The sequence below is a fragment of the Melopsittacus undulatus genome, chromosome 13 (assembly GCF_012275295.1).
Source record: "Melopsittacus undulatus isolate bMelUnd1 chromosome 13, bMelUnd1.mat.Z, whole genome shotgun sequence".
Taxonomy (NCBI): domain Eukaryota; kingdom Metazoa; phylum Chordata; class Aves; order Psittaciformes; family Psittaculidae; genus Melopsittacus; species Melopsittacus undulatus.
The window spans coordinates 5752337-5772560 of record NC_047539.1 but is presented as its reverse complement, the minus strand read 5'-3'; the positions used below and the strand labels follow the sequence as shown (position 1 = coordinate 5772560).

Here is a 20224-nt window from a genome sequence, read left to right as displayed (position 1 = left end):
GTGTGTGTGACCCATCGCTCCCCTCCGCACCGCCCGTCCCGTCGGTCTCCTGCCGGTTCGCTCCCCCCCCTCCTCCCCTACACTCGATCTCTCGGCCGGCGACTGCTCTGGCCTAGCGCGGGGCTCGCTTATTGCTGCCTTCCCGGCCTTCACGTGCTCCAGAGCAATGGCGGCCTCCGTGAGGGTCGGGAGCGCGGCCCCGGTGCTCGCCTCAGGTGGGCCCAGAACGGGTTTAAGGCCGCGTCCCCGGTCCCGTTACCGGGCTCTGTTTCGGGTCCTCGGCTCGGGGAGGCCTCCCCCGCCCGGCCGGGCCTCGGGCGGCTCCGCCGTGGGCCGTGCGGGGAGGGTTCTGTGGCTCGGCAGTGCCGGTGCTGGGCTGGAAGCGGTGAATAAGCGCCCTGCTGTCACTCCCCCGCCGCGCTCCGAGCTGCGGGCGGCGGGGGCCGGCTCCGGGATGAGCTTCCCGAGGGACGGGCTTGGCTCAGCCGCTGCTCCTGCCGTTGTCTCCCCGCAATGGGGTAACGGGACCCCCTGGGTAAGGCAGGTTGGACCCGACCCCCCCCCCCCCCCCCCCGGCCCCCATCTACAGGGTGCTGGGGATGAGGCATCGGGGGTTGTGCCTGCTGGTCCATTGAATTAGGAGTCAGGCCCCTCATAGGGGTGTTTTGTGGGCAAAAAAGGGGTGTTTTCACCCCAAAAATGCCATAGGGCAGAAACACACCTGTTTCTGTCCGCTTGTCCCTGGGGGTAGTGTAAAGGCAATGAGGAGTGTGTCTGCTGTTGGGAGCTGGGATGAGCCAACCCTCCTCATAGTTACAGTGTTGCTTTATGGGCAAAAGGAGCTTGCTTTTACCCCCAAAAATGCCATCATGAAGGGCATGATGCCCCCCTCCTGCCCGCTTGTCCCCGGGGGTGCTGTGAGGGCAGTGAGGATGCCGGTGGCCCATGGAGTATGGGATGTGCTGCCCTCCCGGCTGCTCCTTTAGGCCCCCCCTTTGTCCCACAGGCCGAGGCCGTGCACGGCACGTGGCACAGCAGGTTCCCGAGGAGATCCTTGGGAATGTGGAGCTACGGGAGGCAGTGGGAGCCCTGCCCCGAAACTACAACTTTGAGATCCCCAAGACCGTCTGGCGCATCCGGCAGGCGCAGGCCAAGAAGGGTGAGCAGTGACCCTTGGGAATGAGGGGTCTGGGGCTGCAGGGGCTGGGGTGGTGATGCTGAGCCCCTCGGCAAGGGGAGCTGCATGGCCTGGATGTAGGGCTTGGGGAAGCTGGGCAGGGATGGTGCTGAGCTGCCCTGCGTGCCCTGGCGTGTTCGAGCTCTGTCTTGGCGAGCTCTCCTCCCCTCGAGGGGCTTTAATAGATCTGTATCTCTGGATTGTAATCACATTGGACAGGACAGGTTGAGCTGCGCGGACCTGTCAGCCTGTGAGATGTGTCTGGGATACCAGCCAGGTCCCTGCTGCTCTCCTCTTTCCCTGCGCTTTCCTGCCATGCTGTTGGGGCTGGGCAGAGGGAGCCCCACAATTCCCAGCTCCAAGGGGCCTGGCAGGGAGCTGGGCCATGCTAGGCTCTGGTCTGAACCCTCCTTAGGGGCTTGCTGTGGCCCTGGGGAGGTGGGAAGTGGCCGCGGTGGTCCTGCAGCAGATGCTGTGATGCTTTGGGGTGGTGCCAGGGATGGGGGCCCCCCCACTCAGTGTGTGATCAGCTGCAGGCATCGTGGCACGGAGCATCCCTGGGTGTCATCAGTGTCCCCTCCCTCCCGTTGTATGAAGGCAGGGATCACTCCCAGGGGTGTTGGTGCTGGAGGCTCCATGCAGAGCCAGATTTGGAAAGCTGTGTCCACCTGGGAATGTCTCTGTCTGCTGCAGCCAAGCTGGCAGCATCACAGGGGACGTGCCAGGAGCTGCTGCTGGGCTGATCCCGGCTGCGATGCCGAAGGGTTGGAAGCTGTGGGGCTGCCCGGTCCATCCGGCTGCGGTGCGGGATGCATTGAGGCTGCCCATCCGTGCAGCTCTGGCTCTCCTTGCTGTGTTCTGCTGCTTGGCACCTCCTAATTAAATGTAAATACGCGTCTGGGATTTAGGTTTGGGAGCTGGGATTGCAGCCCATCAGCCAACCAGCCGTGCTGGGATTTAAAACCCTGCCTGAGCACAGCCCAGCCAGGGGCTCGTTGCTGGGGGAACGCAGCTTCCCATCGGGATGCAGCCAGCCCTGCCTGTGTCCTGCATGCACAGGGGCTTGGGGGGTGGCATCCTTTCTCCCTGTATTCCATGCTGGCACCAAGCTGCTTATTGCCTTCTCTGGGAGAGGTTTGCAGGTCTGCTTGTTGGCAGAGGTCTGGGGTGGAGGGCAGTCCTAAATGGGATGGGGAACACCACGGCCCTGATCCAGGATCAGGCAGGGGCTGGCAGAGAGCAGGCAGCTTCCCTTGGGCTCTCTGGGTTGGAGCAGGGTGAGATTAACCCAGTATAGGCCAGGTCTTTACATAGCTCCATGCTGGTCAATGGGCTGGGTTTGGCAGCACAGGGTTTTCTGTTGGAGGGGGATCTAAAGAGGATGCTTGGATAGATACTGCTGGGATGGGGAGGCGAGACAATGGGATTAATGGGGCCTCCTCCATTTATCTCCTCCATAGTCCCTGCTCCTTCTACACTGGCCTGGCAGCCGGGGGGATACAGGAGGAGCTCCTGCCTGGACCCCTGGCACTGAGGAGGCCAGCTGGGCTGCAGAGGCAAAGGGGTTGTTCCAAGCTGTGAGGAAGGAACAAACCAGGCAACATCATTCGTTGATGCATGTATTCCTGTAAGGCACAATGCAGCATTGTTCCCAAAACAGGGAGAGGAGGTGTGGAGAAGGGCAGCGAGGATGATCAAAGGTTTGGAACAGCTTCTGTCTAAGGCGAGATTAAATAGATTTAGATCCTTCAGCTGGGAAGAGGTGAACGAAGAGGGATATGGTAGAAGGATGTAGAATAGTGAATGATGTGGAGAGGCTGAATAGGGGATGATTATTCACTCATTCCTGTACCAGCAGAACCAGGGGCACATTATTAGGAGCAGGTTTAAAATAAACAGAAGAAAGTGCCTTTTCCTGAGCAGCACTTAATTAAAATGTGGAAGTCATTACTGAGGGAAGCGGGAGAGACCAGCACTGTCAGCGGGTTCCTAATGGGATGAGGGGCTGGATCCAAGCAGGGGGAACGATACAGCCCAAAGCAGGACCCCCTGCCTGGCAGAGTCACTGGGGTTTGGGGCCAGTTCCTGGCTGGTTTGGGTTGTTCTGTGACCTGGCTGGTACCCAGGTCCCTGCTTCAGGGGGTCCCCTCCAGCCCCTCGTAACCCCGGGGCTGTTTCTCTTCCCAGTGGCCCTGCAGATGCCAGAAGGGCTCCTCATGTTCGCCTGCACCATCGCGGACATCATTGAGCGGTAAGATGACAGCTTGTCCATGCTTCCCTGCTCCAGGGGCTCCCGAGGGGATGGGGCTGTTGCTGGGAGTGCTGGATGGGGCTGCCTGGGCAGGATGAAGCCCAAAGCCACTGCTGAAAGGGTGGCCCAGTGTGATTGCCCTCACGGGGACACCTTGGCCACATCCTAGCACAGGCAATGCTGTGGCTCTGCTGCCAGCCCTGGGGACAAGGGACAGGCACGGAGCCAGCCTGGTCCTCGCTGCTGTTCTGGGAGCTGGGACCAGCTCCGGGTTGGTGCTGGAGCCGGGGAGCAGCCGTGTTAACAACCACCTGACGCCAGCGAGGGGGGGGCTGGCAGTGGGGCCACCGCTGCTGCACGGGTCTCCTGCCCTCCTCCCTTGGGCCACCGTCCTGGCCCTGCAGCCCTGCTGCGCTCAGGGAAGGCCTGAGGCCACGGTGGTGGCCCACAGAGGGGGTCTGTAAGCAGCCCCTGCCCAGTGGCTCCTTTCTTCATTCTCAGTGCCACTTGGGAGGTGACACCAGACAGGAGCTGGCTGTAATCTCCCCCCCCCCAGCCGCTCTCTGGTTTTACCCAGTGAATCAGTGCTAATAGCAGCCTGTGCCTCATCTGCCATCGGGGTCGAAGCTCTCATTAGCGAGCTGCCTCCCTGCCGCCGCCAGCCGAGCAGCTGGTGCCGTGCCGGTGGGAAGGCAGCCGTGCCTATGGCTTTGTCCCTGCTTTGCCATCGTTTCCCCCGCAGGATCGTGGCAGCCCCACGCTCGGGCTGGGCGAGGGAGCAGTGGGAAGGTGGGTGCGGGCAGGGGATGGGTGCGGGGGGCACCGATGGGTGCGAGTGTGGGCAGCTCCGTGTGGGTTTGTCCCTTTAAGTGGAGCTGCCTCCTTGCCGGCTTTGGCACCCAGCCGCTTTCATGTCTCCGACTTCAAAGGCAGCGGATTAAGGGGTTTCTTTTATCTGAATGAAACCTTAAGCCCCACTTCCCAGTGGATGCAGGGTGCTGGACTCAGCCTCCATGCTGGGGGCTGCTCCGGAGGGGTGCTGGCTGCCAGGGTGCAAGGTTGTGGATGGAGATGGGTGCTGCATGGGTAGAGGTGCCCAGCCCAGAGAGGGGACGTGGCAGCACCTATGGGTTGGTGGCTGGGAGGGAGATGGCTTCAAGGCCATATCCTTGCCTCGCTCCCACTGTGCAGCACCCCAGTGCCTTGCTGGGAGCACTGGGTGCCTCATTCTGCCTGTGGATGTGGCCATGCTGGGTACCAGCAGTAGGTGCTGGAGGACTGTGGCCATGGGCAGGATGAGCTCAGCCCTGTCCCTGCTCCCTTGGGGACATGCTTGGGACCGGTTGCGGGGCTGTAGTTGAGGTGTGAATCGTCAGGTCGCCTTCTTAGCACTGCCTCCTCTTGCTATTAATATTCATCACGGGCATTAATGTGGAATCGTGGCTCGGCTGCTCCTGCTGGCCCTCCTCACCCCCTCCTCACCCGGCAGTGGGGCTGGACAAGCCTCTGACGTGACAGGAATCACTGCAGCCACATGCAGACAGGCTGGGGATGGGAGCTTGGGGTGCCGTCACCCCTGGGGGGGGTGCATGTCCCCTTCCCACTGGGGATAGAGGGGATGGAGGACTGAGCGTGCCAGGGTACCTGTGCCCCCGGGGGGGGCATTACTCAATGCAGCCCCTCTCGCAGCCCATCCCTGCAGCCTTCTGCTCCCTCCTTGTTGTGGGATTTGGTGCTTGGGGATGGCAGTGAGCTCCTCCTGTGCCGTGTGCTCTGGTAGTGGCTGCAGAGCCGAGCCTGGGGCTGGTGCCTCTGGGACCACGGTGCCCATCCCTGTGTGTTCCAGCTCAGCTGGAGCCGTGTCTGCTGCCGCTCAGGAGGAATATTCATCCCTTCTGCTGGAGCTGCCTTTCAATACAACATCTATGCCATGGCCCTATGGTGCTGGAGTGCGAGGACATGGCCTCGCTGCGCTGCAGCACCGGTGGCTTAGGGAGGATGCGGTGCTGTGGGTCCATAGGTCCCTGTGCAGGGGGATGGCAGTGTCACCGTGTCCCTCACTGCCATGTGGAAGTCAGCAGCCCCCCCGGGACCCCTCCAGCATCTTGTCTGGTCTTGCCAGCATTGCACTGGCGCTTGCCAAGCCCCGAGGGGCTGCGGGGATGAAGATGTAGCTGGAGTGTCACCGTGTCACTGCTCTGGGAAGGAGTCTTTGAAGCCAGGAGCGCACTCCCAGCATTGACCGGTGTGTGAAGCCGCTTAATGAGCGTTAATAGCTTTGTCATTCCGGAGCCCGCACCGGGGGGAGCAGCTGGCTGCGGGGGGGGGGGTGGCAGGGCAGGGGTCTGCTGAGCCGGTGGTGGGGCGGTGGGCTGCCAAAGCCGCATCACGACGTTCCTGCGGCACCTTCCAAATCGGCTCCGTTTGTCACGGCTGATGCAATCCGGCGCAGGGGAACTCGTGCTGGGGGGCGGCAGCAGGGAGAGGAGCGTGGGGGGAGCTCGGACTGCGGCTCGGGGATGGGGGCAGTGCCCCAGCCCACCCGTTGTCGTGCTGGGGAGGTGGCAGCGGTGCCCCCCTCGCCTCCAGCTCCATGGGGGTTGTGCAGCAAGGAGAGGACCCCCCCTCCTCTCCCCACCCCAGGAAGGATCAGTTGGGGGTTTGATGCTGTGTTAATACAGCCGGCGCTTGGGGCTGCAGGGCTGCTAGCCCCTCTGCCTGTGCCACAACGGGGTGAGTGGGGATGAGCAATGGTGGAGGGGATCAGGGGTGTTCTGATGTCCACAAAAGCCACCCTTGTCGCAGCCTTAGCACCTCGTAATGGCCTGATGGCTTTTGGGTGTGTATGTGAGGCAGTGCTGGGAGTGCACAGATCATCCTGCTGGCAGTGGTGCCATGCTGTACAGGGGCGGTTGAGAGTGATGGGGGTCTTGAATCAGCTCTGCTTGATCTGTGTAGGGTTAAACATGCACACAGCCCAGCAGCTCTGGCATGGGTTTAAGTGCCCTGCTATGGCCGGTGGTTGTGACAAGGCCAAAATAGCCCCTTACAGCTGGTCCCCAGTGCCACTGAGCAGCATCACTGAGAGGTCCCAAAGAGCCATCCTGGGACACTAACACAGGTCAGGATCCAGCCCCAGCTGCACAGAGCCAGAGCTGGGGCATCCAACGCTGCCTTCCCTTCTCCCCTTGTCGTCCAGGGCAAGCTGGAGGTGCTGGCATCGGGTGCTGTGCAGGGGAATTTAATCACCATCATTAACCGCACAACAGCATCATTAGGGAGAATGAAGTTCTCACTTCATTGGAGATGTTTAAAACCTCAGCCCGGGTGATGATGGTGTGGGGGGGACCTGGCAGGGGGGGAGTGTGTGGAGCCTATATTACTGTCACTTCCCAAGGCTGTGATATGCCTGTTCTGGTGTGGTACCCACCACCGTGTGCCCCACACCACCTCCTTGTGTCCCCATGGAGCTGACACCAACCAGCAGTGCTAATGGCCTGGCCCTGGGGGAGAGGGGGCAGGCATCTGTGTGCTGGATGATCGTGGTGCCTTTGCCACACCATTGCCACACTAGTGCCTTTGCCACACTGCACCTTTGGTTTGCCTTTGTTCCTTTGCAGCCAGCAAAGCTGGGGAGCCCCAGGACACATCCTTTGGGATAATGGGGCTGTCCCTGGCAGCTCCTGTGAGGACAAAGGGGGAGATCCAGAGGGAGATGGGGATGGTGCTGCACCTTTCCCTGCCCTGCCCCGGCAGCAGGGATTGCCCAGCTGCAGCAAGGCTCTTCCAGCGCCATTTGCAGGAAAATTGCAACCTCATTATTTTAATTAGGTGCAGTCTTCCTGCGCTAATGAAGTTGGGAGTCTGGTAATGGGGCTCGGTGGCTTCTCCACTAATTACATGCATTGTTCTTCTGTGCCCGGAGAGGAGCAGCCACTGGCACGGGCTGGGTTTGGGTGCTGCAGTGGGTATAGGTTGGTGGGGTGATGGTGGGGCTCTGCCTTTACCCCAGGTGACAGAGCGTGGGGTATTTGCAGGGCATTATCCCCAGGCAGGGAGGTGACAATGCATGCAGCACAGTGTGACTGTGCTGTGAACAGGCACATGCAGATGACGCAGGTGATCCAAGGAGCAGCCCACTCCGTGTCCGTGTCCCAGCAGAGCACACAGGAACCCCAGCCCCTCAGTGCCAGCTCCATCCCCAGGGCTGGCTGCTCTCATCCCCATCCCCACCAAGGGCTGGTGGCACCAGGCACGATGGAGGTGCCAGAGCTCAGGACTTCTCTCTGATGGGGAGAGCAGCGCAGCTTCACAGTGAGGACCAGCACGGTATCATTCACACACTGCTCTGGTGTCAGGGGACCCCACGCTCCTGCCAGCAACAAACACTCCCATTTATTTGTCTGGGAGCTGGGATAAATCAGTCCTGTTCCAGCCTGGTGCCTGTGCTCAGGTGATGGGGACTGGTTGCCCCATGCTTAGGCCCATGCTGGCTCTGTATCTGCTGTCTCTAGCTCCCACCTTGTCCCTGCGTTGTTGTTGCTTCCATTCTGTGTTGGCCAGGGAAGAGTGGGGCTGGAGGGGCTTGGGGATCCCAGTGGCCTGGGATCAGGGCCGGACAGGCACTCATCCTGCCAGTGCTGAGCATGGCACTTTATAAATGGGATTTTGGGAGCCATCTGTTTAAAAGAGGAGGCAATGAATTAGGGGGAGATGAGAAAAACGCTAAGGCCGGGTGGTTTCTCAGAATGAGCAGAGCTTTGCGGGACGTAAAAGATGAATAACCTCCCAGTGTGTTCAATATTCATGAGCTCCCAGCTGTAGTGAGCAGCTCAGTGCTGAGTGGGGACAGCCCTGGCACCGTGTCCTCCTGCCAGCACACTGCTGGGACCTCTCCATGGCTGTCACGAGCCGCAGGGACACAAAACACCCTCAAGGATGCTCCTGTGACCGCATCTCTCCTGTATCCCGGTCCAGCCTGGTTGGTGCTCAGCTCCCTGACCCGCATCGCAGGCAGGTTGTTGCTAATTGATGTTTCCTTCCTCTGTAGTTTGATGAAAGGCTTCGGCGACACCGAACTGATTAAAACATCCAGGGGAGGCCCCCGCGCTTGCCTTTGATTTGCCTCAAGGGATGATTGCTGCTCTGCTCCACCAGCCGGTGCGGCTGACCCTGCTCTGTGCTGTCCTGATGCCTTTGGGCTGCTTCTGGGCACCCTTCCAGCCTCACCAGCAATGGCAGCACCCTTGGGCTCCCTCCTCACCAAGCATCATCCCGTGGCCTCTTCCCTTCTTGCTCAGCCGGGGCTCTGCTCCCTGCACTGGCCAGGGCAGGGCTCAGCCTCATCCCTCCCTGCATGGAATGCCGGCTGCAGCCCCACACGCTGGGCAGGGGCCACGGGTGCCTTTGCCCTCCTCCTTCCACTGTTGCTATTTCACTTTCTTGCTTTTCACCCCCAGGGACTTTCTCTGGGGTTTGGGCCAATTTGCATACATTTTAATCTATAAAAAATTAAGCGGCGCTGGCTGCTGCTCTGAGTCAGACCTCCCCGTCCTGAATCTTAAGGAGCTGAATAATTTTCCACTTTTGCTGAGATGTGTGGAGTCTGATTCATGTTCATCTCATCACCTCTCATTAGGGAAGGGGGCTGGGGGCTCAAGGGGGGTGGGGAAGAGCCTTCTCGAACCTTCCTAGCAGCCCCCAGCCACACAGTGTGGCCGTGCAGGAGTGGAGGAGCCCTGGAGGTGAGGGAGCAGGGGTTTGGGTGCTGGCTGGATCTGCTCCATCTCCTGACAGTCCCCAGCTGTGTCCTCAGCTCCTGGGACATGGCAGGCAGCAGGAGATGCTCAGGGTGGACGTGGGAGGTGGGGATGGCTTTGCCCTCTCTCTCCGGGGGTGCTCCCAGTGGAGCTGCTCCCTTGTTCCCCTCCCCGGGCGCTGACGGATGGGCCGGAGCTGTTAATATTCCGCACGCTCCACCATTTCTCCACCTTCTGCCATCTGCCCAGCTCTGCCCACCAGTTCTATTCTTGCCACCGACGTAACGCTCCCAGCCTGGCGCTCGAGGGGGGAACGCGCGGGACCCTGGGTCCCAGCCAGCACCGGGTGCTGCTGTGGGGTGATGCTGTGCCAGGGTGTTCTGCTCCCATGGTGAGGCCTCTTCACCCCAGCCCCACGTCAGTGTCCAGGGGGACTCCACTGGCATCGAGCTACAGCCTCTGGTGTGACCTCGGGGTAAATGAGGAATTAGCATCTGGTTTAAGCAGCCCCTTCAGGCTGGGGCTTTGTCATCGCAATACCTGCTTTCATCCATACAGTGCCACGGCAGCTCCCTGGGAAGGCAGCCAAGCTAATAATCCCCCCAAATGGTGCCATAAAATACCCACAAAGGTGGCACCTTTAAATCATGCCCAGAGCCTCAGCTTTGCCACCTCGTGCCCCTCAACCAGCCAGCGGTTGCCAAGTGGGCTCAGACTGGAGCACCGGGATGCTGGAGCTGGGATAGGGGAACAGCACCAGCTTCATTCAGTGCTTTACCTTGCCAAGTGCCAGCTAAGAACTGTAGCTGGTCCTGGAGAACACCCATCTTGGCCAAACTGGCACCCATGGGTGATGTAGCCAAGCACAGGTTAGGATACAGGGGGCTGGGGGCTCAGCCAGCCTGGTTGGCCCAGCTGGGGATGCCGTCGTGGCTGTTCTGCCCATCCCAGTGGCTCTGGTCTCCAGGGCTGGCTGGTGGGAGCAATGGCACCACACTGCACTGGGTCTCCCTCTGCTCCTCTCCCTGCTGGAGCATTAGGAAGCTGGCAGCGTATTGTTTGATGAGCAGATAATCCGCTGAATTGCAAACAGCTTTCCCCAATTGAAGAGGCGGATTACGGCTCTCCAGCTTAATCATGTTGACATCTCAGAGAGTAGCCAGTGCTTGTCCTCTTCGGCGCGTGGCGAGAGGCTCGACAGCAGCACGGGGTCCCCCCGGTAGTGATGCCAGCTGTGGGGCAGGACATGGGCTGGGGTCCCACACCCTCCATCACTGTTGTTGCTCCCCGCAGGTTCACCGACGCAGAGGCAGTGGTGATGGGCGACGTGACCTACGGTGCATGCTGCGTGGATGACTACACGGCGCGGGCCCTGGGTGCTGACTTCTTGGTGCACTATGGACACAGCTGCTTGAGTAGGTGACACTCGCCCTGGGGCTGTGCTGAGGCAGCCATGCGTGCTGGCACTGCAGAGCCTGCCACCATGCAGCACAGAGCTCCCCGCCCTGCTCAGCGCCAGCTCGGAGATGCGGTGCCAAGGGCTAATCCCTTCCCAAAGGGATTTCTCTCCTCCAGCCTTGGTTGCTGGTTTCGGATGGGGCCGTGCTGGCTGGGTGGCTGCCTGCCGGCAGGATACTGGGGGCAGCAGGGGCTTGGTGTGCTCAGCCATGCGCTGCTGCAGCGAGCACATCACTGTGCCCAAGAGCAGAGCAGCAAGGCCATGGCTTGGCAGGACCCTGCTCACCCAGGATGGGGTTTGGGGCTGCTCTCACCCCCTGCCCCACAGCTCCAGGCTTTGAGGGATGTTGGGAATGATGATAAAGGAGAGCAGTGTGCTGGGGATCCCGCTCATCCCAAGCTGGGGAAGGCAGCTTTGCGGGTGCAGCGCAGGCTGGGCGGGGAAGGGAGGAGGAGGCTGTGTGCTCCCCAGGCGGACAGTACTCTGGATCTGGTTGCCATGGAAACTGCGCTGCTGTCCCAGATGCTGCTAACTTTGAAGTCCACCCAGGATGGAATCAGCCCAAAAATAACAATAAGGCGCTCTGGGTTTTAAGGTGGATCTGCAGAATTGTCATAGTGAGCAGCAGGAGAGTGCATCCCTGCTGCTGCCACGCTCCCGGCACCTGGCAGCCCTCCTGAACCTTTATGGGGCCGTATAAATGGGTTTGAAGAATCACATCAGGCTCTGGATGAAATACGGACTCCCCAGCTGAGAACTCTGTCCTAAAAGCTTTGTCGGTGTGAGCATTTGCAGTGATAAATATCAGTGCTGGGTGCTTTGTTATGGAAGGCAGGTTACGGGCACTACTGGAACAGGGGCTATAAACCCTCTAGTTTGTAGCCTCTCTTCATGAATGAACAGTGGACCCTATCTAGTGGTGCTTAGGAGTGCGCCAGGGCAAGAGCTGAGCTGTTCCTGAGGGTGGGAATCACATCTGGAGCTGCTCTGTCGCCACTATCAGCCACTATCCACTGCTTATGGTCCTTGCTTGCACAGGGCTGAATGTGTCCCAGGGTGCCCACAGGGTGCTGGGCTCCTTTTGGGCTGCCCACGGTGCTGCTGTCACCGCTGGTGGGATGTGTCCCCATGCAGCACACCAGTGCTTGCCCTCTCCCTCCCAGCCCCACGTGCCCCGCGGGAGGGAGTAATTTGCACTTAATTGTGATCAGGCGAAGAGCACCAAAATGGGAAGTGAACGCGGAGCCATGGATCGATGTGGACTCTGTGTACTTTAATTATTCACTTAATCGTGGTGACAGAGGCTTCTTAGCACCGGGGGTAATTAGATTTGTGTTCATTGATTCCCCAGGCTGCCATTATCCAGGAGAGAGACAAGCAGGTGCTCCCCATGGCTCCCATCTGCACGCTCTGCCTGGGGTGTCAGCATGGGCAGAGGGGTGGCACAGAGCACCCTGGGGAAGTTGGGGCACAGGGAGCCCCACAAACGTGCTTTATCCCCCCAACTGCAGGCAACAGCAGCCAGGGGCTCACCAGGACCCTGGGTACACCCCACACTCACACCCTTTCTCTTCCTCTCACCAGTTCCCATCGACACCACACAGGGGCTGAAGATGCTCTATGTGTTCGTGGACATCAAGATCGACGCATCCCATTTCCTTGAGACCATTCGCTTCAACTTCCCAGCGGGCACCTCCCTGGCCCTCGTCAGCACCATCCAGTTTGTCTCCACAGTGCAGGTGAGATGGGGGCAGTGCAGGGAGCAGGATGAGGCTCTTGCCTTCCCCCACCTCGACCCTGCCCAGTATCTGTGGCTGGAGCGGCCGCCCTGGGGTGCTGGTGGTGCTGGTTCCCCTCTGTTGACTCGCTGCCATAATATGCTGCTGCTGTAATGTTGATCAAGTACTTTATAATAACTCTGATCAATGTTTCATGGCGGCACCCTCCCTGCCTCCCCCGGGAGCTGCTCTGTAAATGTCAGGGCAGGCAGCGGAGCACTTGGCATTTTGATGCAGTGTTGGCAGGGGAAGCTCCGGAGGGTCTGTCTGTCTGTCTGCCCCTGAATAGCCAGCTGGGCAGGACGGGAGGAGATGAATGAGCCTCCCGAACCGTGTCTATCTAAACACGAGGCTATCGGAGCGTTGAGCATTTTCTCTTGTCTTTTAATTGATATGTTGGCTGAGCCTTGCTGAGCGTTTTGGCTGTGCAGGACCATTACCCAGCCGGGAGCTGCCCTAAGCAGACTGGTTCCCCTCCACTGCCATCGTGCTGAGGCACAACCACTGCGACTGCCAGGGCTGGGGTGTCCCCAGCAATGCCAGGGATCACCAGGCTCAGCCACGCTCCATGCCGTGGTCTGTCCTTTGCTAACCCCACATCTCCCCTAGGCAGCAGCACAGGAGCTGCGCTCCCAGTACAAGGTGTGTGTGCCCCAGTGCAAGCCGCTGTCCCCAGGGGAGATTTTGGGCTGCACATCACCACGGCTTGCCCAGGATACAGATGCCATCGTGTAAGTACTTGAGGTCCTCCAGGCTCCTCCTGCCTGTACCCCCTGCCTGTCCATGGAGTGAGTCTAGGGGGCACGGATGGGTCCCCTCTGTCTCCCTGTGCTGCTCTGAGTGGTGTGTGCTCGTAGCACAGAGGAAATAATTGAGTCGTATATCAGAATAGATAATAGATGGAAGGGCAGGTGGATAATTGGAAAAGACAAATGGCCGGGGCCCAACATCACGGCAACATTAATTTTATTTAAGGACAGCAAATTAGAGGGAGCACTTCGCTTCCTATCACCTAATTATTTTAGGTAATGGAAATGCTTAATGTACTGTGAATACAGTGTGCTCCAGAATAAATAAACACAAGGACCCCACCCTTGGGGGGAGCCGGGGAGCCCAGGTGTGGGTTTGGGAATGCTGAGCCCAACGCTGAGCAGTGCTGGTGCATTCCCAAGCATGGCCATGTGGGTGATGGGACTTTGGTTTGCTGGGCATGGGATCGGGGGGTCTTCGGCTTCACCCTGAGCCACATCAGTGGCAAGGGAGAGGTGCTGCTTTCCCTGTCTCCCAGGGTGTCAGAGCAGGCAGGGCTGGGCAGGCTCGAGGTGCATTGGGAAGAGTGGGCCATTCCCAGTGCCGATGGAGCTATGGTGCTCAGGTGCACACCTCTGCTGTACCTGCATCCTCCCCATGTTGTTGTTTTCTTCTTCCCCCCACGTCTCTGGGGCTAACTTTTGCAGACAAATTAGCTTTGATCTCCCAAAATGTCATTCTCCAATTAAGGGCAAAATCTAGTCAAGTTTTACGTCTGAATTCATTTTCCAAGCCCTCACTCCATTAGGGCAGCTGAATGAAAGGCTTTGAAATGTAATTGCTGACTTGAAATCTGATTAGAAATGGAAGCAGCAACATCTGGAAGCAGGCATTGAGATGGAGCAGCTCCTGGCCACCAGGAGTATCCCTTTTCATTTCTCCCAGCCCGCCAGAGGGCTGCATGGAGATGGGGAGCTCTGCCCACTGCCCCTATCCCAGTGCTGGAGCTTGCGTTCCCAGCATCTCCAGACGCTGTGGCTTAGGAAACCAGCAGGCACATGGATGGGAGCTGCTGTTTAATGTGTGCCGTAGCTTTTCCTTCCCTCTCGGCAGGTATTTGGGCGACGGGCGCTTCCACCTGGAGTCCATCATGATTGCCAACCCCGGGATACCTGCCTACAGGTACGCACAGCCCACGGGTACCACTCTGGTCCCCATAGTGAGGAGCATCCCTGTTTCCCCAGCGTGCCAGGGACCAGTTCTTCCCACCATCCACCCCCCAAGCACCCCAACACTCAGGGCTGAGCTGCAGGCAGGGACACAGGCAGGCGAGGGGTGAAGAGGTGCAGAGGGGTGATGAACACCAGCCATTTACTCCGCCTGAATATAAACATTTTGACAAGTACCTGTGAAAGCTCGTGGAGGTGCAGCCATTAAAGCCCTGGCTGCTGCAGGCAGAGGCCATAAAGTGCGATGATGAGGCTGCTGAAAGCAGATGAAATATCAAGAGTGAAAGGCTGGGGCCATTTGGTGAAATCTGAATTTCCTAGTAGGTCGTTTGTTACTAACGGGAGGCGCGCGTCAGGTTTATGGCGCTTGGTGAAGCTGCCGAAACCGAGAGGGATTTGATTAAAATTCTCCTCGTCAAACAAAGCAACAAATCAAAGATTTCTTCATCATTGATGAGCTGGGATGAGGGGGAGCTGTGCACGGAGCTGAGCGTGGAGCCAGGTCGGGGGGTGAGGTGGGACATTCACCTTGTCCTCTTCTCTCTAGCCTGAATGGGCTGGCTGGGTTCTTCAGCAGCCAAAGGGAGAGATGCTCTGGGAGGCAATTAGTGCTAATGAGGGGAGGGTATAATTTGGGGCCAGCATGGAGGGAAGGGGTAGGTGATGGGGTACGTGTGAGCCTGGCTCTGCTTTGCAGGTATGATCCCTACAGCAAGGTGTTCTCCCAGGAGCACTACAGCCACGAGCGCATGCACCGTGCTCGGCAGGACGCCATCCGCACCGCTGCCAGGGCCCGCTGCTGGGGGCTCATCTTGGGCACGTTGGGGCGACAGGGCTCCCCCAGCATCCTGCAGGTACCAGCCCCTTCCCCATGGACACTGGGCACGAGAAAGAATGGTACCACTGGTACAGTGGCCTTGGTGTTGGGGTGAGGGTAGACCTGGCAGCCTATTGCTTGCCACTGGCTCCTAAGCTGAGCAGGCAGGGCAATTAGCAGCTGATGAAGGCCTTATTAAACCTGCTCCTTGCTGGGGAGAGCTGGCCAGCCCTGGAGACCCCCCTGCATGGGCGGCTTGGCAATTAATTCCCTGGGTTTGCTTTAATTGGATGAACTTCCAAGAGGGTTCACTGTCCCTGCCCAGCCATTGCATTGGCACTTGCTCCACCCTGGTCAGGCAAGGGGCGTTCTGCTCCATGGGAGTGGGGTGCCCTGAGCCCAAGGTTCTGGGGAGCTGCAGGTGAGCTTTGGGGCAGTGCAGGAGGAACCAGTGAGCAGAATTGACTGGGGAGGGCCCAGCAGCTTCTGTTCTGCAGCAGCAGCACACAGAGCATGGCAGGGGCTGGTTGGGCACAGGGCTGGATGGTGCCAGCTCTGGAGGACAAGGACGTCCCTGGCCCCTCCTGGACCATCCTCCTCCTCCCATAGCTCCTGGCCGCAGGCAGCCCGCGGCAGGCGGTCGGCCCAGGGAAGGCAGCCGCTAACGAGAACAGATTGTTGTCATTGAGCTGTAATTACTTCATTAGGCGCTGGGGAGAGCCGGGATGGAGCTGGAGCCATGGCCACGATCCCTGTGGCCTGTGACTGCCGTGGGGATGTGGCCGTGGGGCAGAGCTGGGACACACCGAGGGTCTGATGGCCAGGAAGGGGCTGTAGGGGGCTTGCCAGGGACATTTCTCTGGGCTCTCCTAACCCTGTGGTGCCTTCCTCCCTCCTGCAGCACCTGGAATCGCGTCTCCATGCCCTGGGTCTGCCCTTCGTAAGGGTGCTGCTGTCTGAGATCTTCCCCAGCAAGCTGCAGCTCTTCTCTGATGTGGATGCGTGAGTGCTGCTGAGCCCCCCTCAAACTCCCTTCTGGTGGGGTCCCCAGGCTGCTTTATCCCTGTCCAGCCCTCTGATTCCCACTGGAAGGTGTCCTGCTGATGCTGTGCACCCCTGTCCTTGCTATGCAAGGAGAGGATATGGATGTCCTTGGCAGGGTGGCTCTGGAGCAGTGGGGACTTCACTCCCTGCCTGCTCTGCTTCCTTTCAGGGGGCTGCTGTGGGAGTTCTGTGTGGCTTCTTCATCCCAAAATGCTCATCCCTATTTGTCGCCATGTGTTTCCTTTCCAGGTGGGTGCAGATAGCCTGTCCCCGCCTCTCCATCGACTGGGGAGAAGCCTTCAGCAAGCCCCTGCTGACACCCTATGAGGTGAGGACCCCCAAAACAGGCTGTGCCACTGGGATTCCCAGTCTCACGTGAAACCAGTGGGATTCCCGGTGCCACGAGCTTCACCGCAGCAGTGCCCTGCTCAGCACACCAAGCTGGGACCTCTCCTGGACTCTTCCTGTCCCCTCCACAGGCCATGGTGGCTCTCCAGGACATCGAGTGGCAGCAGCCTTACCCCATGGACTTCTATGCCAGCCAGTCCCTGGGGCCATGGACAGTGAACCACGCGGGCACACAGCCCCTGCACCGTGGCAGGGTGGCCCAGGTGGGCAGCACAGTGTCACCGGGTCCCCTCTCCATCCCTTTGCCGTCTCTCTTGCATCTCTTTGCCGTTTGGTGGCCATGTGGGGTGGAAGGGACGGGTGTTGGCAGCTTGGGCACGGGTTGAACACCGCCGGTCCTTGGCCGGTGCTGTACGGTGCGCGGTGCCATACGGTGTACGCGGTACAGTGCCGCCCGGTGCCATGTGCCGAAAGCGCCACCCTGTGGCTTCCTTCGGGGTGAACAGTAACGGGGCCGGTGCCAGCCCGGTGGAGAGGAGGGGACCTCGAGTTCTTCCCCCAGTCCTTACCGGGGTGAGCACCCATCTGGCTCCATGGCTCCCCAGGAGGGGGGATCCCTCCAGTCGTGCCCTATGGGGTGCTGTGGGCTGAGCACAGGCAGGCTCATTACAGCTCAGGTCAGGGTTGGGACCCGGTTCTGACTCCCTTCTCTCTGCTGCAGGAGAAGCCACCTGTACCTCCCAGCCCAGTGGAGGATGGGCAGAGCACCAGTAAGGATGGGCAGAGCACCAGTAAGGATGGGCAGAGCACCAGTAAGGATGAGCAGAGCACCAGCACCCCAGCAGCCTCCTGAGCACAGCCTGCACCCCAGCCTGCTGCCGCCATGCTCCAGGACCCGGCATAGGCACAGCGGGCAGCACCGTTGTTCCCCCGTCCTCGACGGTAAGCACCACCGGGGGCTGCCGGTACCAGCACCGGGATGGACGGGGTGCACCATGGCAGTCCCTGGGTGTCGGTGCGATGGACGAGCCCTCCTGCACGGCCGCTCCGTGCCGCAGGCTGTGCCCCAGCTCGCACCGGGGGTCCGGTCCCGTCCCGTCCCATCCCATCCCATCCCGTCCCATCGGGGCCGCCCCGCCGCTCCCCCGGCACCCCTATGGGCTCCGCGACCTCCCACCGGGAGGGGGCGCTCTAACGCGTCACTGCGCAGGCGCTCTACTCCTCCGCGCCGTCCAATGAGCGCGAAGCATTTCGGCCGGAAAAGCGGCGGAAGCTGCCGGAAGTGCCTCAGTCGGCTTCCGGCGGCCGCGGGAGCCATGTCGGAGCGGGGCCCGCTGCGGCTGCTGGCGCTGCACGGCTACCGGCAGAGCGGGCCGCGGTTCCGGCAGCGCACCGGGGCCCTGCGCAAGGCCCTGCGCGGCCGCGCCGAGCTGGTGCCGGTCAGCGCGCCCCACACCGTGCCCGGCGAGGACGGCGACGGGGACGACCCCCCCCGCGGCTGGTGGTTCTCCGGGCCTGGCACTTTCGAGGCGGCGGAAGCGGCGGCGGAGCCGGCGGGGCTGCAGGAGTCGCTGTCGGCCGTGGCGGCGGCGCTGGCGGAGCACGGGCCCTTCGACGGGCTGCTGGGCTTCAGCCAGGGCGCGGCGCTGGCCGCTATGGTGTGCGCGCTGCGGGCCCGCGGGGATCCCCGCTTCCCGGTGGGCTTCGCCATCCTGGTGGCCGGGTTTGCCAGCAGAGCCCCGGCCCACGGGCACTTCTACCGGGAGCCCATCGCCCTGCCCACGCTGCACGTTGTGGGGGACACCGATGCTGTCATCGCAGCCTCTCTCAGCAGGGAGCTGGCCCGGTGCTTTGTGGAGCCTGTTGTCCTCAGCCACCCCGGTGGGCACTTTGTCCCTGCGGCTGCACCACAGAGGAAGGTGTATCTGGACTTCCTGGACCGATTCCGCCCTGGGCAGGGGCAGGCTGAGCCCCTGGAGGCTGGGGCAGTTTGATGATGGGCCCTGTAATAAATGGTGCTGTAGTGAGCCGTGTGTTGGTGACCGATCACCATGTCTGTGACCTGCAGAGGGGCCAAAGAGCCCTTGTTGCTCATTGCTGCTCTGCAGCGTTAGCCCAGGCTGAACGGCTCTTTGTTATCTCCCTGTTGTAGACATGTTACAGATACGAGTGTGTGGGTACGATGGGGTTGAGGACAGGAGGGTGACCCTGTGCGAGGTGCTCTGAGACTTAAATGGGTGTTCAAAGCCAGGGTCCCCCAGCTCAGCCACAGCAAAGGTCTGCAGCACACCCAGCCCCTGCAGCTCTTACCCCGAAAGTTCATGTGCTTTAATATCACTTGAAGCCAGCCTTCCAGCTGGTCTGGGTCTGTAAAACCCCTTGCATGTGGCTGGTTTCCTTTCAGGAATGAAATACCTGCTGGTTCAGTGTGTTGGGGCCTATTGTATCTTCCTTTGTACAAAGTGCCTGTGTGAACAAGAAGGACTTGTTGCTCTGCTTTTGGTTCCTGTGTTTTCCAGAAACATGGAAATCTTTTATTATTGTTACAGTTCCAGGTGTCCTGCTTGACTGCTGCTCTCTGCAGAGGTACCATACCCAGGTCTCTGCGCACAGGGCTCCTAACCCTGGCTTTCCCTTTGGGAACAGTGCAATAGAGTTGGCAAAAGAGGAAAAAATAGGTGAAACTTCTTCATTTGCCCTTTGTTTGTGCGGTGTGGGCACTGCGAGGGATGGAGGATGCTGTGGATGGAGCAGGCTGTGGGACAGGGACCAGCAGCACCTCCAGTGTTTGCTCAGCCAGGAACCGGCCTGGGAGCTGCGCTGGGATAAAACCATCCCAGCAGGAGCAAGTCCTCTTGCATGTGTCTTGCCCTTGTTGCTGGTTCTGTGGTGGCAGGAGGATGTGGCTGGTTCCTGGGGCTCAGGCAGAGCCTGCCTGCTCCATCACCTCTCTGCTGGGGTGCTGTGAAGGTGTCTGTCACCCCTTGGTTCTCCTGCTGAGGACACCAGAGGCCCCTTCTTGGCAGGGCAGGGATGCACCTTGGGCCTGTGTCTGCTGCTGAGGATGGCAGCAGAGAGCTCAGTGCTCGCTGCTCCATCACTGAGCGCTCCCTGCCCAGCGGTGTGGTGGAGGCACTGCAGCCGCGGCGCCTGCACTGCGGTCCCGCAGCCACAACCGGCAGCTCCCTGCTCTTGGGCCGGAGCCCGGCTCTGCGGGGAGCTGGGGCCAGGAGGCAGCTGCGGGACCCGCTCCCGTTCACGTTCATCGAGGCAAATAAAGGTGACTCTCCCGTGTGGGAGCAGCAGGGGAAGCTGGGGCCGTGGCAGGAGGGAAGCGGCTTCTGTGTCCGTCACTGGAGGGATTTGCCTTGGGAATGCCTCTGTTTCCACCTTCATGCTGGCCCCTGTCACAGATCCAGGTCTGAGCCTGTGCTGCGCATGCAGTTGAGTCTGGAAGCAAGTGACCAGTGTCCTCCCACCCCTCGGCTTATGGGGGTTTCCTCTCCCTCCCACCCCACAGGGCCCACAGGAGCTGGGGTTCCCCCAGAACACTGCGTTACACTCGGTGTCCCTGAGCAAGGGGGTGACAGAGGGAGCCCCAGCCTGGGGACA

The 20224-nt window shown here is 60.2% G+C and overlaps 2 protein-coding genes across 2 annotated transcripts; both read left to right on the top strand.

Moving 5' to 3' along the window:
• Positions 1 to 162: 162 nt before the first annotated feature.
• Positions 163 to 17468, top strand: DPH1 (diphthamide biosynthesis 1). The gene is made up of 12 exons (XM_034069030.1): positions 163 to 215; positions 1007 to 1159; positions 3365 to 3428; positions 10481 to 10602; positions 12231 to 12385; positions 13034 to 13155; positions 14288 to 14356; positions 15101 to 15257; positions 16122 to 16222; positions 16514 to 16592; positions 16744 to 16875; positions 17334 to 17468. The coding sequence occupies exons 1-12, from the start codon at positions 167 to 169 to the stop codon at positions 17463 to 17465; spliced, it is 1335 nt and encodes a 444-aa protein (XP_033924921.1). The 5' UTR covers positions 163 to 166; the 3' UTR covers positions 17466 to 17468.
• Positions 17469 to 17570: 102 nt separating this feature from the next.
• Positions 17571 to 19158, top strand: OVCA2 (OVCA2 serine hydrolase domain containing). The gene has a single exon (XM_005154452.4). The coding sequence runs from the start codon at positions 17608 to 17610 to the stop codon at positions 18604 to 18606; it is 999 nt and encodes a 332-aa protein (XP_005154509.2). The 5' UTR covers positions 17571 to 17607; the 3' UTR covers positions 18607 to 19158.
• Positions 19159 to 20224: the final 1066 nt, after the last annotated feature.

What these genes read in the sequence shown, in the direction of transcription:
- DPH1 (XM_034069030.1), top strand. Translation starts at nt 167, where the DNA reads ATGGCGGCCTCCGTGAGGGTCGGGAGCGCGGCCCCGGTGCTCGCCTCA. An exon ending in CTATGGACACAGCTGCTTGA is followed by an intron (nt 10,603 to 12,230) that starts GTAGGTGACACT and finishes TCCTCTCACCAG; the next exon opens with TTCCCATCGACACCACACAG. An exon ending in GCTCCCCCAGCATCCTGCAG is followed by an intron (nt 15,258 to 16,121) that starts GTACCAGCCCCT and finishes TCCCTCCTGCAG; the next exon opens with CACCTGGAATCGCGTCTCCA.
- OVCA2 (XM_005154452.4), top strand. Translation starts at nt 17,608, where the DNA reads ATGGCAGTCCCTGGGTGTCGGTGCGATGGACGAGCCCTCCTGCACGGC.